The sequence below is a fragment of the Capra hircus genome, chromosome 7 (assembly GCF_001704415.2).
Source record: "Capra hircus breed San Clemente chromosome 7, ASM170441v1, whole genome shotgun sequence".
Lineage (NCBI taxonomy): Eukaryota > Metazoa > Chordata > Mammalia > Artiodactyla > Bovidae > Capra > Capra hircus.
Window position 1 is genome coordinate 107,083,210 of NC_030814.1, and position 13,321 is coordinate 107,096,530.

The window sequence follows — 13,321 nt, forward strand, 5'->3', positions numbered from 1 at the left end:
ACTGGTATTGTAAAATAAGGTTTCCTGTTCTCTTTCTTAGAAGTAACTCTTATAAGATAGCAAGTATTTATTCTCCAAAAGTTTTGAGAATCCCATCCGTAATATAGGATTCATCTGGGCTGGGCTTTTTGGGTCAAGGAGACTATGACTGCCATTTCAATTTATTGAATGCTTACTGGTTTATTCATATTTTCCATTTCTTCTCAGACCAATTTTGGTATATTTTATACTTTTCCACAAAATGTGTCTTATTTTATTTAGGTTTTCAAGTGTTCTAGCTCATAATTGTTTATAATATTCTTTTGCAGAATTTTTAAATCTCTTTAATTCAGTGTTTTCTTGTTGCATTTTCTGTCTTTCCTCCTTATCTAATCTTGCAAGAATTGTGTCTGTTCTAATAATCTTTTCAAAGAACTGGCTTGTTCTCTAATATTCCTTATTTTGTACTGCTATTGTTTCTTATTTCATTGATCTCTACCTTCACTTTTATTATATTCTTTCTTAATTCTTACGGTTTACTCTGTGGCTCATTTTCAGCTTCTGAAATGCATACTTACCTCATCTGTTTTATTTTTTTTAATTTCATTAAATATTTTATTTAAAGTTTAAAATTGCCCACAAGTTCTGTTTTAGCTAGGCTTCCGCAATGGACCAGACGGCAAAGAGTCTGCCTATAGTGCGGGAGACCTGGGTTTGATCCCTGGATCAGGAAGATCCCCTGGAGAAGGAAATGGCAACCCACTCCAGTATTCTTGCCTGGTAAATACCATGGACAGAGGAGCCTGGTGGGCTACAGTCCATGGGATCACAAAGAGTTGGACATGACTCAGCGACTTCACTTCACTTCACTGCTTTAGCTATGGCACTCAGATTGTGAGAAAAGTATTTCATTGATTGGGTTGGCCAAAAGGTTGGTTTGGTTTTTTCCATTAGACAGCTCTCTCAACATTTAATCTTTAACTTCACTCAAAACAGTTTTGTTAGATTGTATCATGACAGTTGTCATATCGGCCTGCATTTTCAAAGAAACTTAGCAAAATTGGTGAATTTTTGTAAAGCTATTTTAATATTGAAGATGGAAGGGGAAAAGCAGCATTTGGGGCATGTTGTTATTATTTATTATTGCAAGGAAGGTAATAATGCAACTGAAATGCAGAAAAATGTATGTGTGCAGTGTGTGGAGAAAGTGCTGGTCAATTGTGTCAGAAGTGGTTTGTGAAGTTTCCTCTTGGAGATTTCTTGCTGGATGATGCTCCCCAGTTAGATGGACCTGTTAAAGTCAATAGAGATTAAATCAAGACATCAATTGACAACCATCAGTGTTGAATTACATGAGAGATAGCTGACATACTCAAAATATCCAAATTAAGTGTTGAAAATTATTTGCACCCCCTTGGTTATGTTAATCATTTTAATGGCTTGGGTTCCACATAAGTTAAGCGAAATAAACCTTCTTGACCGTATTTCCACATGTCATTCTCTTCTGAAACATAATAAAAACATTCCTTTTTAAAAACAAATTGTGAAGGGCAATGAAAAGTGGATACTGTACAATAATATAGAATAGAAGAGATCATGGGATGAGCAAAATGAACTACCACCAACCTCGCCAAAGGCAGGTCTTCATCCAAAGAAGGTGTTATATATATGGTGGGACTAGAAGGGAGTCCTCTATTATGAGCTCCTTCCAGAAAAGCCAAACGATTAATTCCAATAAATACTGCTCTCAATTAGACCAACTGAAAGCAGCTGTTGATGGAAAGTGTCCAGAATTAGTCAACAGAAAATGCATAGTCTTCCATCAGGATAACACAAGACCATATGTTTCTTTGATGACCAGGTAAAAACTGTTACAGCTTGGTTGGGAAGTTCTTCTTTGAAAAAAAAAAAAGAAAGATAGGGTTTTGTTTGGTTTTATTTATTTATTTGGCTGCGCCAAGTCTTAATTGTGGCATGCAGGGTCTTTAGTTGCTGCATGTGGGATCTAGTTCCCTGAGCAGGGATCGAACCTGGGCCCCCTGCACTGGGCTCTCAGCCACTGGATCATCAGCAAAGTCCCTGGCTGGGAAGTTCTGATTCGTGCACTGTATTCACTGGACACTGCACTCTCGGATTTCCATTTATTTAAATCTTTACAAAATTCTCTTCATGGAAAAAAATTCAGTTACTTGGAAGAATGTAAAAGGCACCTGCAACACTTCTTTGCGCAAAAAGATAAAAAGTTTGGGGAAGATGGAATGTGAAGTTGCCTGAAAAATGGCAGAAGGTAGTGGAACAAAATAATATGTTGCTCAGTAAAGTTCTTGTTGAAAATGAAAAATATGTCTTTTATTTCTTACCTAAAAACCAAAGTACCTTATTGGCTAACCCAATAGAAAGCATGTTTTTCATATCATCTCTGAAATTAGGACACGTCTTACAGTCAAAGTCATGACGTGTTTCAAGTAGCAGTCTTTTCCTTTCTTAGTGGTATATAAAATTAGGATGCATCTTCAATGTAATGAAATACTGCAGTGTTTTCATTGTCTTTCAGCTCTAAGTATTTCATAATTTCTCTTCTGCTTTTTTCAGCTCAATGTATTTTAGTAATATGCTATTCCATTTCCAGATGTGAGATGTTCAGCTATTCTTTCATTGCTTACACCTAGTTTTATTACGTTAAAGCCAGAAAATACAGTCTGTGTATTCCTAGGAATATATCAGTACTTTTTTCTGTCTTCAGTCTTTCGGTTTCCTTGTATTTAAGAGTGTCTCTTGTGGACACACAGAAACATGTTTGTTTGTCTGTCTTTTTGCTGCCTTCTGATCACTCAGCATCTGCCACAGCTGAAAGCTTGGCTGAGAAAGTCACGTGGGTGTGGGTACCAACCCAGCTGCACCACATTTGTGCTGTAGCCTTTACCCAGGTGCTTTCTCCTCCCGAGCCTCCGTCTCTTGCTCAGAGAAGTGGGGGCTCACAATGCCCACCATGAGAACTCTGCAAGACTCATGGAAACTCATGGAGGTGCCTGGCACATGAGAAGGCTCAGCAGTGTTGAGTCAGATCTGACTCTGAAGTTCGTTTTCAAAAAGGGATCTGGCCTGTTCCAACACAGGGCTTCATTACCTCCCTCTCTGCCTTTTTTTCAGCATTCTGCTTGGCTTGCGAGATCTTAATTCCCTAACTAGGGGCTGAACCCAGGCCACAGCAGTGAAAATGCCATGTCCTACCCACTGGACCACTAGGACGGTCCCCCTCTGCCTTTCTTTACGTTGATGACACTGGGAGCGTTGACCTAGTTTGTCTTCCAGCGCTGCAGTGAAGAGCTGCAGTTAATGAAACACTCTTGAAAGTATTATTTAAAAAGTACACAGAGAACAGTTGAACCCTCTTGTCATGCAGAACAGGCAGGGGGTGAGACAGAAGCAGAAAATGACCCTCTTTCCTTGCTTTTATAGAATGCAGAGAGCAGTTTACAACAGAAGAATGAAGTCATTACATCCTTTGAAGAAAAAACCAATCAAGTCACGTCCAGCATGAAACAAATGGAAGACAGGTAAACACTTCCTCCTGGCAGATACTCCCTAGAAGGTACTAGGCATGGTCTGGGCCCGGAGACTTACTCAGAGTCTCTCTCAAAAGCAGAGACAAGTTGGAATGACTTTCCTTCAGGTCTTTAGTCTTGCTCAGAAAGGGGACTGGATTCCCTAGTTTTGCCTAAGTGTGTATTCAGTTATTCAACTTTGGGGCTACTATATCACGTTGACATCTCAGGGAGTCAGAACTATCCAGTGAGCTCGCATTTAAATCAGGTCAGGAACTTGCCTGGCAGTCCAGTGGATAAGACTCTGCACTTCCATTGCAAGGGGCAGAAGTTTAATCCCTGGTCAGGGAACTACATGGTGCACAGCATGACCAAGAAATGAAAGGTAAATAAATAAATAGCAGGTCAGTAAGGGATCAGAATACAGTTTAAAAAAAAAAAAAAAAGACTCCTGCAAATATAGGTGACTGGTTTGGTTTTTTGTTGTTGTTGTTGTTGTTGTTTTACAAAGGTACAAAGGCATTTCAATGAAGAAAGGGTAGTTTTTTTCAATAAATGATATTGAAAACAATTGGGTATCCATAAGCCAAACAATGAACCTCAATTTAGACCACACCTTTGTATAAAAGTTAAAATGAATCATGAATCTACATGTAAAACTTAAAACTAAAAACTTTTAGAAGAAAATATAGGAGAAAATCTTTGTGGCCTTAGGTTAGACAAAAAGTTAGATGTGACATAAAAGCTCTGTTCATAAGAGAAAAACTTGATAAATTGAACTTCCTCAAAATTTAAAACTTTTGTTCAGTGGAAGACACAGCTAAGAGAATAAAAATCCCATATCTGACAAAGGACTCATAGCTAGAATATATAAAGAACTCTCAATGAACAATCCAGTCTAACACAGACAAAAGACTTGAAAAGACCCTGCATCAAATAGGACATATGGAGGGCAAATAAGCACACAAAAAGATAGTCAAGAAATCTGTTGGATTTCTTAACACTAACTATGAAATATTAGAAAGAAAAAGTAAGAAAAAAAATTGCTGTTTAAAATCACATTAAAAAAAGAAAAAAACTCTAGGGATAAACCTAACCAAGGAGGTGATAGACTTTGAAGATGATTCAAGGAAATGTAAAGATATGCCATGTTCTTGGATTGGGAGAAGTAATATAGTTAAAATGACTATCCAGCCCAAAGCAACCTATAGACTGATGTGATCCCTATCAAACTACCTATGACATTTTTCACAAAACTACAACAAGTAATCCTGAAATTTATATGCAACCATGAAAGACCCTGAATGCCAAAGCCATCCTGCGGGAAAAGAGCAAAGCTGGAGACATGACCCTTCCAGACTTCAGACAATACTACAAAGTGATAGTGGACAAAACAGTATGGTATTGACACAAAAACAGACATGGATCAATGGACAAAATAGAGAGACCAAAAATAAACCCACACACCTACGTCAATTAATCTCTGACAAAGGAGGCTAGAATATACAATGGAGAAAAGACGGTCTCTTCAGCAAGTGTTGGCAAAGCTGGACAGCCTCATGTAAATCAGTGAAGTCAGAACACTCCCTCACACTATATGCAAAAATAAACTCAAAATAGTTTAAAGACTTAAATGTAAGTTGTTGTTGTTCAGTTGCTAATAAGTCATGTCCAACTCTTTGCAACCCCAACAGACTGTGGCACTGTCCTCTATTATTTCCTGGAGTTGGTCAAATTCATGTCCATTGAATCAGTGATGCTATCTGTCTAACCATCTCACCTTCTGCTGCCCCCATCTCCTTTTGCATTCGATTCTTCCCAGCATCAGGGTCTGTTCCAGTGAGTCTGCTCTTTGCATCAGGTGGCCAAAGTATTAGAGCTTCAGCTTCAGCATCAGTCCTTCCAATGAATATTCAGGACTGATTTCCTTTAGGATTGACTGGTTGGATCTCCTTGCAGTCCAGAGGACTCTCAAGAGTCTCCTCCAGCACTACAGTTCAAAGGCGTCATTTCTTTGGTACTTGGCCTTCTTTATGGTCCTGCTCTCACATCTGTATGTGACCACTGGAAAAACCATAGCCTTGGCTATACAGACCTTCGTCAGCAAAGTGATGTCTGTACTTTCTAATACACTATCTAGGTCGGTCATAGCTTTCCTTCCAAGAAGCAAGCATCTTTTAATTTCATGGCTGCAGTCACCATCCGCAGTGGTTTTGGACCCCAAGAAAATAAAATCTGTCACTGCTTTGCTTTTTCCCCTCTATTTGCCATGAAGTGATGGGACTGGATGCCATGATCTTAGTTTTTCTAATCTTTTTCAAGCCAGCTTTTTCACTCTCCTCTTTCAAGAGGCTCTTTGGTTCCTCTTTACTTTCTGCCAATAGGGTGGATTCATCTGCATATCTGAGGTTATTGATATTTCTCCCAGCAGTCTTGACTCCACCTTGTGATTCATCCAGCCTGGCATTTTGTGTGATGTATTCTGCATGTAAGTTAAATAATCAGGGTGACAATATACAGCCTTGGTACACTCCTTTCCTGATTTGGAACCAATCAGTTGTTCCATGTCTGGTTCTAACTGTTGCTTCTTGACCTGCATATAGGTTTCTCAGGAGACAGGGAAGTGGTGGCGGGGGGGTGGGGCGGAATTACTTGAAGACCATTGAGGACCTAGGGGCTCAGATTTTTCCAAATTCTGTGGACAATGCCCGCATCATTCTACAGATTGACAATGCCCCATCCCATCTTGTTGCTGCTGACTTCAGAGTCAAGTAAGAGGCAGAGCCAGCCATGCGCCAGTCTGTTGAAAGTGACATCCACAGACTCCGCAGGTTATTGATGATACTGTGTCACCCAGCTTCAGCCAGAGATTGAGACAGAGGCTCTCAAGCAGGAGCTGCTTTTCATAAAGAAGAACCATGAGGAGGAAGTAAAGGGTCTGCAAAACCAGACTGCCAGCTCTGGGTTACCGTAGAATTGGATTCCCTCAAACCTCAGGACCTCAACAAGATCATGGCAGACATTGGGCCCTGTGCAATGAGCTGGCTCAGGAGAACCAGGAGGAGCCAGACCAGTACTGGTCGCAGCAGATCAAGGAGAGCACCACAGTGGTCACTTGACACAGTCTGAGGTAGGAGCTCCTGAGATGACTTTCTCAGAGCAGAGATACCATCTAGTCCCTGGAGATCAACCTGGCCTCCATGAGAAATCTGAAGGCCAGCTTGGAAAACAGCCTGAGGGAGGTGGAGGCCCGATATGCCATGCAGATGGAGCAGGCCATCGGGGTCCTCCTGCACCTGGAGTCAGAGCTAGCCCAGACCGAGGCAGAGGGGTAATGCTAGACCCAGGAATATGAGGCCCTGCTGAACATCAAGGTCAAGCTAGAGGCTGAGATCAACACCTCCTGCCACCTGCTGGAAAATGGGGAAGACGTCAGTCTTGATGATGCTCTGGACAGCAGCAACTCTGCAAGCCATCCAGAAGACCACCACCCTCAGGCTCGTGGATAGTAAAGTGGTGTCTGAAGCCTCAGATGCTGAAGTTTCGAGGCATTGAATCAATAGAAGCAGTGTGCCCTGTGAAGCAGGAGGCCAATAAAAGTTGAGACATTGCATTTAAAAAAAAAAAAAAAATGAGCAGTAGACCTAAATAAACATGTCTTCAAAGAAGACAGATGAAAAGATGCTCAACATGGCTAATTATGAGAAATGCAAATCAAGACTACAATAAAGCGGCATTTCAAACCAGTCAGAATGGCCAATGTGGAGAGTCTACAAATAAATGCAGGAGAGGGTGTGGAGAAAAAGGAACCCTCCGCTACTTGGTGGAAATAAAAAATTGGTGCAGCCACTGTGGAAAACAGTATGGAGATTCTTTAAAAAACTGAAAGTAGAGTTGCTGTATGATCCAGCAGTCCCGCTCTTGGGTGTATATCCAGAAAAGATGAAAGCTCTAGTTCAAAAAGACATGTGCATCCCCAGTGTTCATAGCAGACTGTTTACGATAACCAAGACGTGGAAGCACACTTCGTGTCCATCAGTTAATGAACGGATGAAGAAGCTGTGGTACATATGTACAGTGGAATATTACTCAGCCATAAAAAATAACGAAATATTGATTTGGAACAACATGGATAAACCTAGAGATTATCATACCAAGTAAAATGTTAGAGAAAGACAAATATATGATATCACTTATATGTGGAATAAAAAAAAAAAAAAACGAATGTTACAAATGAACTTATTTACAAAACAGAAACAGACCAGGAAAACAAACTTATGGTTACCAAATGGGAAAGTGGGGAGGGATAAACTGGGAGAATGGGATTAATAGATATATACCACTTTAAACTAGATAAACACGGTGATTTTCTGATACTTTATAGCACAGGGAGCTATATTCAATATCTTGTTCAGTTCAGTTCAGTCACTCAGTCGTGTCTGACTCTGCGAAGCCATGAATTCCAGCACGCCAGGCTTGCCTGTCCATCACCAACTCCGGGAGTTTACTCAAACTCATGTCTGTTGAGTCGGTGACGCCATCCAACCGTCTCATCCTCTGTCGTCCCCTTCTCCTGCTGCCTTCAGTCTTTCCCAGCATCAGGGGCTTTACAGTGAGTCAGTTCTTCACATCAGGTGGCCAAAGTACTGGCATTTCAGCATCAGTCCCTCCAATGAATATTCAGGACTGATCTTTAGGATGGACTGGTTGGATCTCCTTGCAGTCCAAGGGGCTCTCAAGGGTCTTCCTTTTCCAACACCACAGTTCAAAAGCGTCAATTCTTCGACACTCGGCTTTCTTTATAGTCCAACTCTCACATCCATACATGACTACTGGAAAAACCATAGCTTTGACTAGATGGACCTTTGTCAGCAAAGTAATGTCTCTGCTTTTTAATATGCTATCTAGGTTTTTCCCAAAATCAACTATATTTCCACTTTTAAGAATTGTTCAGCATTAGCCATTAGGGAAGTACATATTAAAGTCACAATTAGATGCCACTGCACACGTATTAGAACAGCGAAATATTTTTTTAATGACAATACCAGGTGCTGGTGAGGCTACAGAACAACCGGAGCACTCGTACGTTACTAGTGGGAATGCGCTTTGGAAAACAGTCTCTGCGAAAAGCCAAACATGCTCCTCTCATATGATCCAACAATCCCATTCCTGACTGTTTGCTCAAAAGGAGTGAAAACCCATGTTCACAAAAAAAAAAAAAACCTGTGCACAAATGCTTACAGAATCTCTATTCATAATTGCCAAAATCTAGAAGCAACTCAGATGTCTTTCATCAAACAAATGGATAAACGGGTCATCTACCCAGTGAAATTCTACCCAGCCATAAAAAGGAATGGCCACTAATACACACAAAAACTCGGATTGATCTCAAAGATATGCTGAAAGAAAGAAGCCAGTCTCAAAAGGTGGTGTGAAATATAATTCTGTGTATTTATATATGACATTTGGGGTGGAGAGGTGTGACTCAAAGGGGCAGTGGTAAGGTATTTTGCGGGGTGATGGAAATAGTCTATGTCACCTGTTAGAATGGATTGTGGTAATTCTTACATGAATTCATGCCTGTATAAATAGAATTATACACACAAAGGAGTCAGTTTTATCATATATTATTTTTTAAAAATAAAAGAAAGCCAGCAAAGATATGCAAAAATCGTGCTAAATGTGAGGCGTGGTCTTTTCCTTACAAGTATTTGGTTCCTTTGGCCTAGGTTACGGCACTCAGAGAGCGCGAGGCAGGGGGCCGAGGAGCGGAGCCGCAAGCTGCAGCAGGAGCTCGGTGGGAGGAGCAGCGCCCTGCAGCAGCAGCTTGCCCAGCTGCATGAGCAGTGGTAGGAGCCCCAGAGGCAGCGGGGGGCTTCGTGGTGTGGCAAGGACTGGGGAGGCCATCTCCCAAGTGGGGCAGTGTCCCACTTCACAGGTGACCCCTGCAAGGCTAGGACTAGGATGAGAGATGAAGTGTCTATTCCCCGCTTCACAAATGAGAAAAATGACTTCATGGGGGCTCAGTGTAGTCCCCAAGGCTACTCAGCTGGTGAGCAAGGCATCAGGATTAAACTGAAACTCACCCCCACCCCTTAGTAGCTTCCTCCTTGTCCCGAGCCCCCCAGTATCCTCCACTGTTAGCTGGCCCCTTTAAAAAGCAGGATAAGTGTTGCAGAATAAATATCTCCGTCTCAGTAGTAGGTTCTGTGTGCAGCCGCGAGTGTTAGAGCTCTTTCCCTCCCTTTCCATTTGTGTGACTGTCAGATGTGTGCCTGTGCCTGCCTGCCTTGGCGTGCTCCTGGTCCTCCTTACGGAGGTGCAGATGGCCCTGGGGGAGCGGGAGCCTTATTTCTATGCTTTGTGGAAGGGTCTGTATGCTCACATCACAGTTCACATTGCTGTGAATCCCCTGTCTCTGATGTGGTGACTTGGGCTGTAGATTGTGCTTTTCCATGAAGATCTCTCATTGAGACTAACTCAAGTTCCCTGTGCAAAAACAGCGCAAGTCTAGAGAAAGAGCTGAAATCAGAAAAAGAACAAAGACAAGCTCTTCAGCGAGAGTTACAGCATGAGAAAGACACTTCCTCTTTACTCCGAGCAGAGCTACAACAAGTAGAAGGATTGAAAAAGGTAAGGTGGGCTGTCTTGGGGAGAAAAAGAGCTTCCAGATCTCCAGAAACTCCTGCCCGAGAGCCTCCCAGCCAGCAAGTGAGACGCACGCACGGCTCTTCAACCTGTGGCTGCAGAGTCCGTCCCCGCTGTGCACACACCGGCCTCGGGTCTGGGACCCTGTTCCCACATCCTCGGAGCCTCTGCTTCAGGAGGAAAAGACAGAGCGAGCAAACCAGAGAGATTCAGTGTTGAGGGCCACGAAGAGAAGAAAAGAGGAGCGTGTCCCCACACCGGGGTGGAGGGTGGCCTGGGAAGAGAGTGACGGTTAGGCAGAGAACTGGGTGCTGAGCCAGGGCCAGCCGTGCAGAGCTGCCAGGAAGTGTGAGGGACCGTCACGGTGAAAGACCAGAGAGGGGCTGTGTGCCCCAGGTGTGGCAGCAGAGGAAGGAGGGCTTGGGCAGCGACCCCAGACGGCCTCCCCATGCCGCTGGGGCGGTTCCCAGACATGGGTTTTGTCTTGTTGAGCACGGTAATGGGCACCACTGCAGTCTGAGGTAAAAGCCCTTTGATTTCTATTGGAAAGTACCTAGAGTCCCTCATGGGAGAGCCTGCTAGGCCCAGCATGGGGGTTGCTAGTGAGGAGAGAGCTTTCCAGGAGCTACTCAAGCTCAGAGATGGGAGGAAAGGACTTCTAGAAAGTTCTGCATGATGGAACACTCCCCCTTCGCTTCAGAATACTTTGGTCTAAGATTTGAATTACACACACCCTGCAACAGGAACAAGACAGCATATCTGACCTCACTGGGAAGCCTTGTGAGCCTGTGTTAAACAGTCTCCAGGGCAGAAGGCCGAGGGGTGGCTGAGGTGGGAACTGCCCACCACCCAGGCCTTAAGCCCTACTGCTTGCCCTGGGATCAGCCCTGAAAACCAAGTTACTTTTCCGGGTCTTCGTCTCTGCCCTCACCAGCCTGTGTCCTCAAGGTGCGCTCACCCCAGTTTACAGTCATCAGCATCGTCCCCGCTGAGCTTCGCTCCATGGCTCAGGGCCCCTGGAAGGACTTGCCACCCTCAGGGCCATGAAGGAGATCCCAGATCTTTGCTTTCATCAGCCTTGCTCATTTATTTTTTGACCAGCTCTTTCCAAAAAACAGTTTATCCTATAAACTAGCTTTCCCTGATATAAATCTGACTTTTAATAGAAACAGAAAAAACTTTTTTTGCGCTGTGCCAATCTGTTTTGAATGTTTCCTGCCCCGCATTCCACACTGCAGAGCCACTCATGAAGCGCTTCTCTTCCAATTGTCCATTCTGGAGAAACACACAAGTGAATGAGACTGATACAACAAAACTGTTTCTAGGGACTTCACTGGTGGTCCAGTGGCTAAGACTCCATGCTTCCACTGCAGAGGTAAAGGTTCAGTCCCTGGTCAAGGAACTAAGACCCTGCATGCCATGCGACATGACCAAAGTGAAAAATAGGAAAAGAAAAGAAACATTCCAACCTGCTTGTCACTGTGATGGCTAAACCTTTTTTTTTAAAAAAAGGACTTTGAGTTCTGTGTCAGGCACCTGGTTTGTTTGTTTTAGGAGCTGCGGGAGCTCCAGGACGAGAAGGCAGAGTTACAGAAGATCTGTGATGAGCAGGAGCAAGCCCTCCAGGAAATGGGTCTGCACCTCAGCCAGTAAGAAACCCGCTCCCCTTGTCTGCCACCCGCATCAGGGCCACTGGGCCCCCCTCCCCCTAGAGAGTCGCGCCAGCCCGCCCACTGCACCGCTCGAGCCGCAAACCTGTGTCCTTTTGTCCAAGGAGGGAAGGGCAGTCAGGGAGGCCTGCCAGCTGTTCAGGGGGAACCCCCTGCCCAGGAAGTCAGGCTTCAGGGACACAGCACTGGTTTGGGTTAATTAATTCATCGAGAACACCCTTTTCTAGTGACCGGAAGTCTTACGGTCACAAACTGTCTATGTTGCAGGGGAACCAGATAGGTGATAAAGAGGGTTGTGTGTTTAGCTCCAGAGGGAGTGCTGTGTCTTGAGACTGTGAGCCCGCCACAGTACAAGTCTGGCGACCGCGTCCCTCCCTGGAGCCTGTAAACTCGCATCTGCCAGAGTCTGTCTGTCTGCCTCCGACGGGTGGGTGATACTGCGGGAGTGCACACCCTGTGGCTCCGTCTGCCCTCTGACTGCACAGGTCTCCTCCCTGACGTCCCAGTCCCGCCAGGTTGTTCTGGACAGTCTGGTAGGTCACACCGCGGGCGGTGGAACTTGCCCATTTGTGTGACTGTTGCATTTTTAAACAAAGTGGGTCGCTTTTTCTCAAGTCACAACTCTTTTGGTTGCTAGTGACAGAAATCCAGTTCAAACTGGCTTAAGCAAAAAAATCATCAGGAGTCAGTTTCTACCTCTCTGTCACTTGCCTTGCAGGTGGGCCTGGCCCCCAGCAGGGCTGTCTGTCAGAGGAACGAGAGTTCCTCTTTCATGTCCCTCCACAGAGATCCCAGGTTGACTCACGGCCCACCTGAGTCCTGGTGCAGACTCAGTGAGCAGCAGAGCCTGGCTCAGACCCGAAGCAGGACACACTGGCCAGAGACAGGAACTCAGTGGAGAGGAGATCAGACACACTCGAGTAGTGCACAGGTGTTCACAAGCTTGGGAGCTTTCTGTCTGCAAAGGCCTCAAGCAGTGCGGTGGGCTGGCCCACAAAAGTATAAGGAAGAATGTTATGACTCTGATGAAAAGGTGGTCTTTTCAGTAGTTTAATGTGATGATGCTGCCCATCTGCCCTCCTTTCCCATTCAGCCGCTCTTTCTAGAAACAGCTCAGGGCCGCTGGTCCCTTCCCCTGAGGGCTGCCTGCCCCCTTTCAGGCGGAGCTTGCCGTGCACCGCCCCCGCCTGGGGGCAGCTCTCAGAGAGCACCGGCCAGGTCTGAGCGCTCCCTGACCAGCTCTGAGCGCTCCCTGAAACTTGAGAACGAGCTGTGGACGCTGACGTGCTGCCGCTTCTTGGATGCGAGCATTATTTAGAGAGAGAGGGAGGCATCCTCAGGGCGCCCTCCCACTTCTCACATGGCTCGCCCCATTTCTCTCCTCCTGCCTGTCCTCTTCATGTTGGACAAACGACAGAGTTAGAGAGACACTCCTAGTAAGGCAGAGGCCTCAGAAAAGCAGACAAAGGCTGGTCTTGG

The 13,321-nt window shown here is 44.7% G+C and overlaps 1 protein-coding gene and 1 pseudogene across 2 annotated transcripts in view; both read left to right on the top strand.

Annotated features, from left to right (window-relative positions):
- RUFY1 (RUN and FYVE domain containing 1) overlaps positions 1-13,321 on the top strand; it is a 66,069-nt gene that overhangs the window by 48,084 nt on the left and 4,664 nt on the right. For both annotated transcript variants that reach the window (XM_018051597.1, XM_005682046.3), the window contains exons 12-15: positions 3,439-3,536; positions 9,254-9,373; positions 10,028-10,157; positions 11,727-11,821. In XM_018051597.1, coding sequence (XP_017907086.1) covers positions 3,439-3,536; positions 9,254-9,373; positions 10,028-10,157; positions 11,727-11,821 — 443 coding nt within the window. The remainder of the gene's footprint in view (positions 1-3,438; positions 3,537-9,253; positions 9,374-10,027; positions 10,158-11,726; positions 11,822-13,321) is intronic.
- On the top strand, positions 5,033-7,196 carry LOC102179371 (annotated as a pseudogene).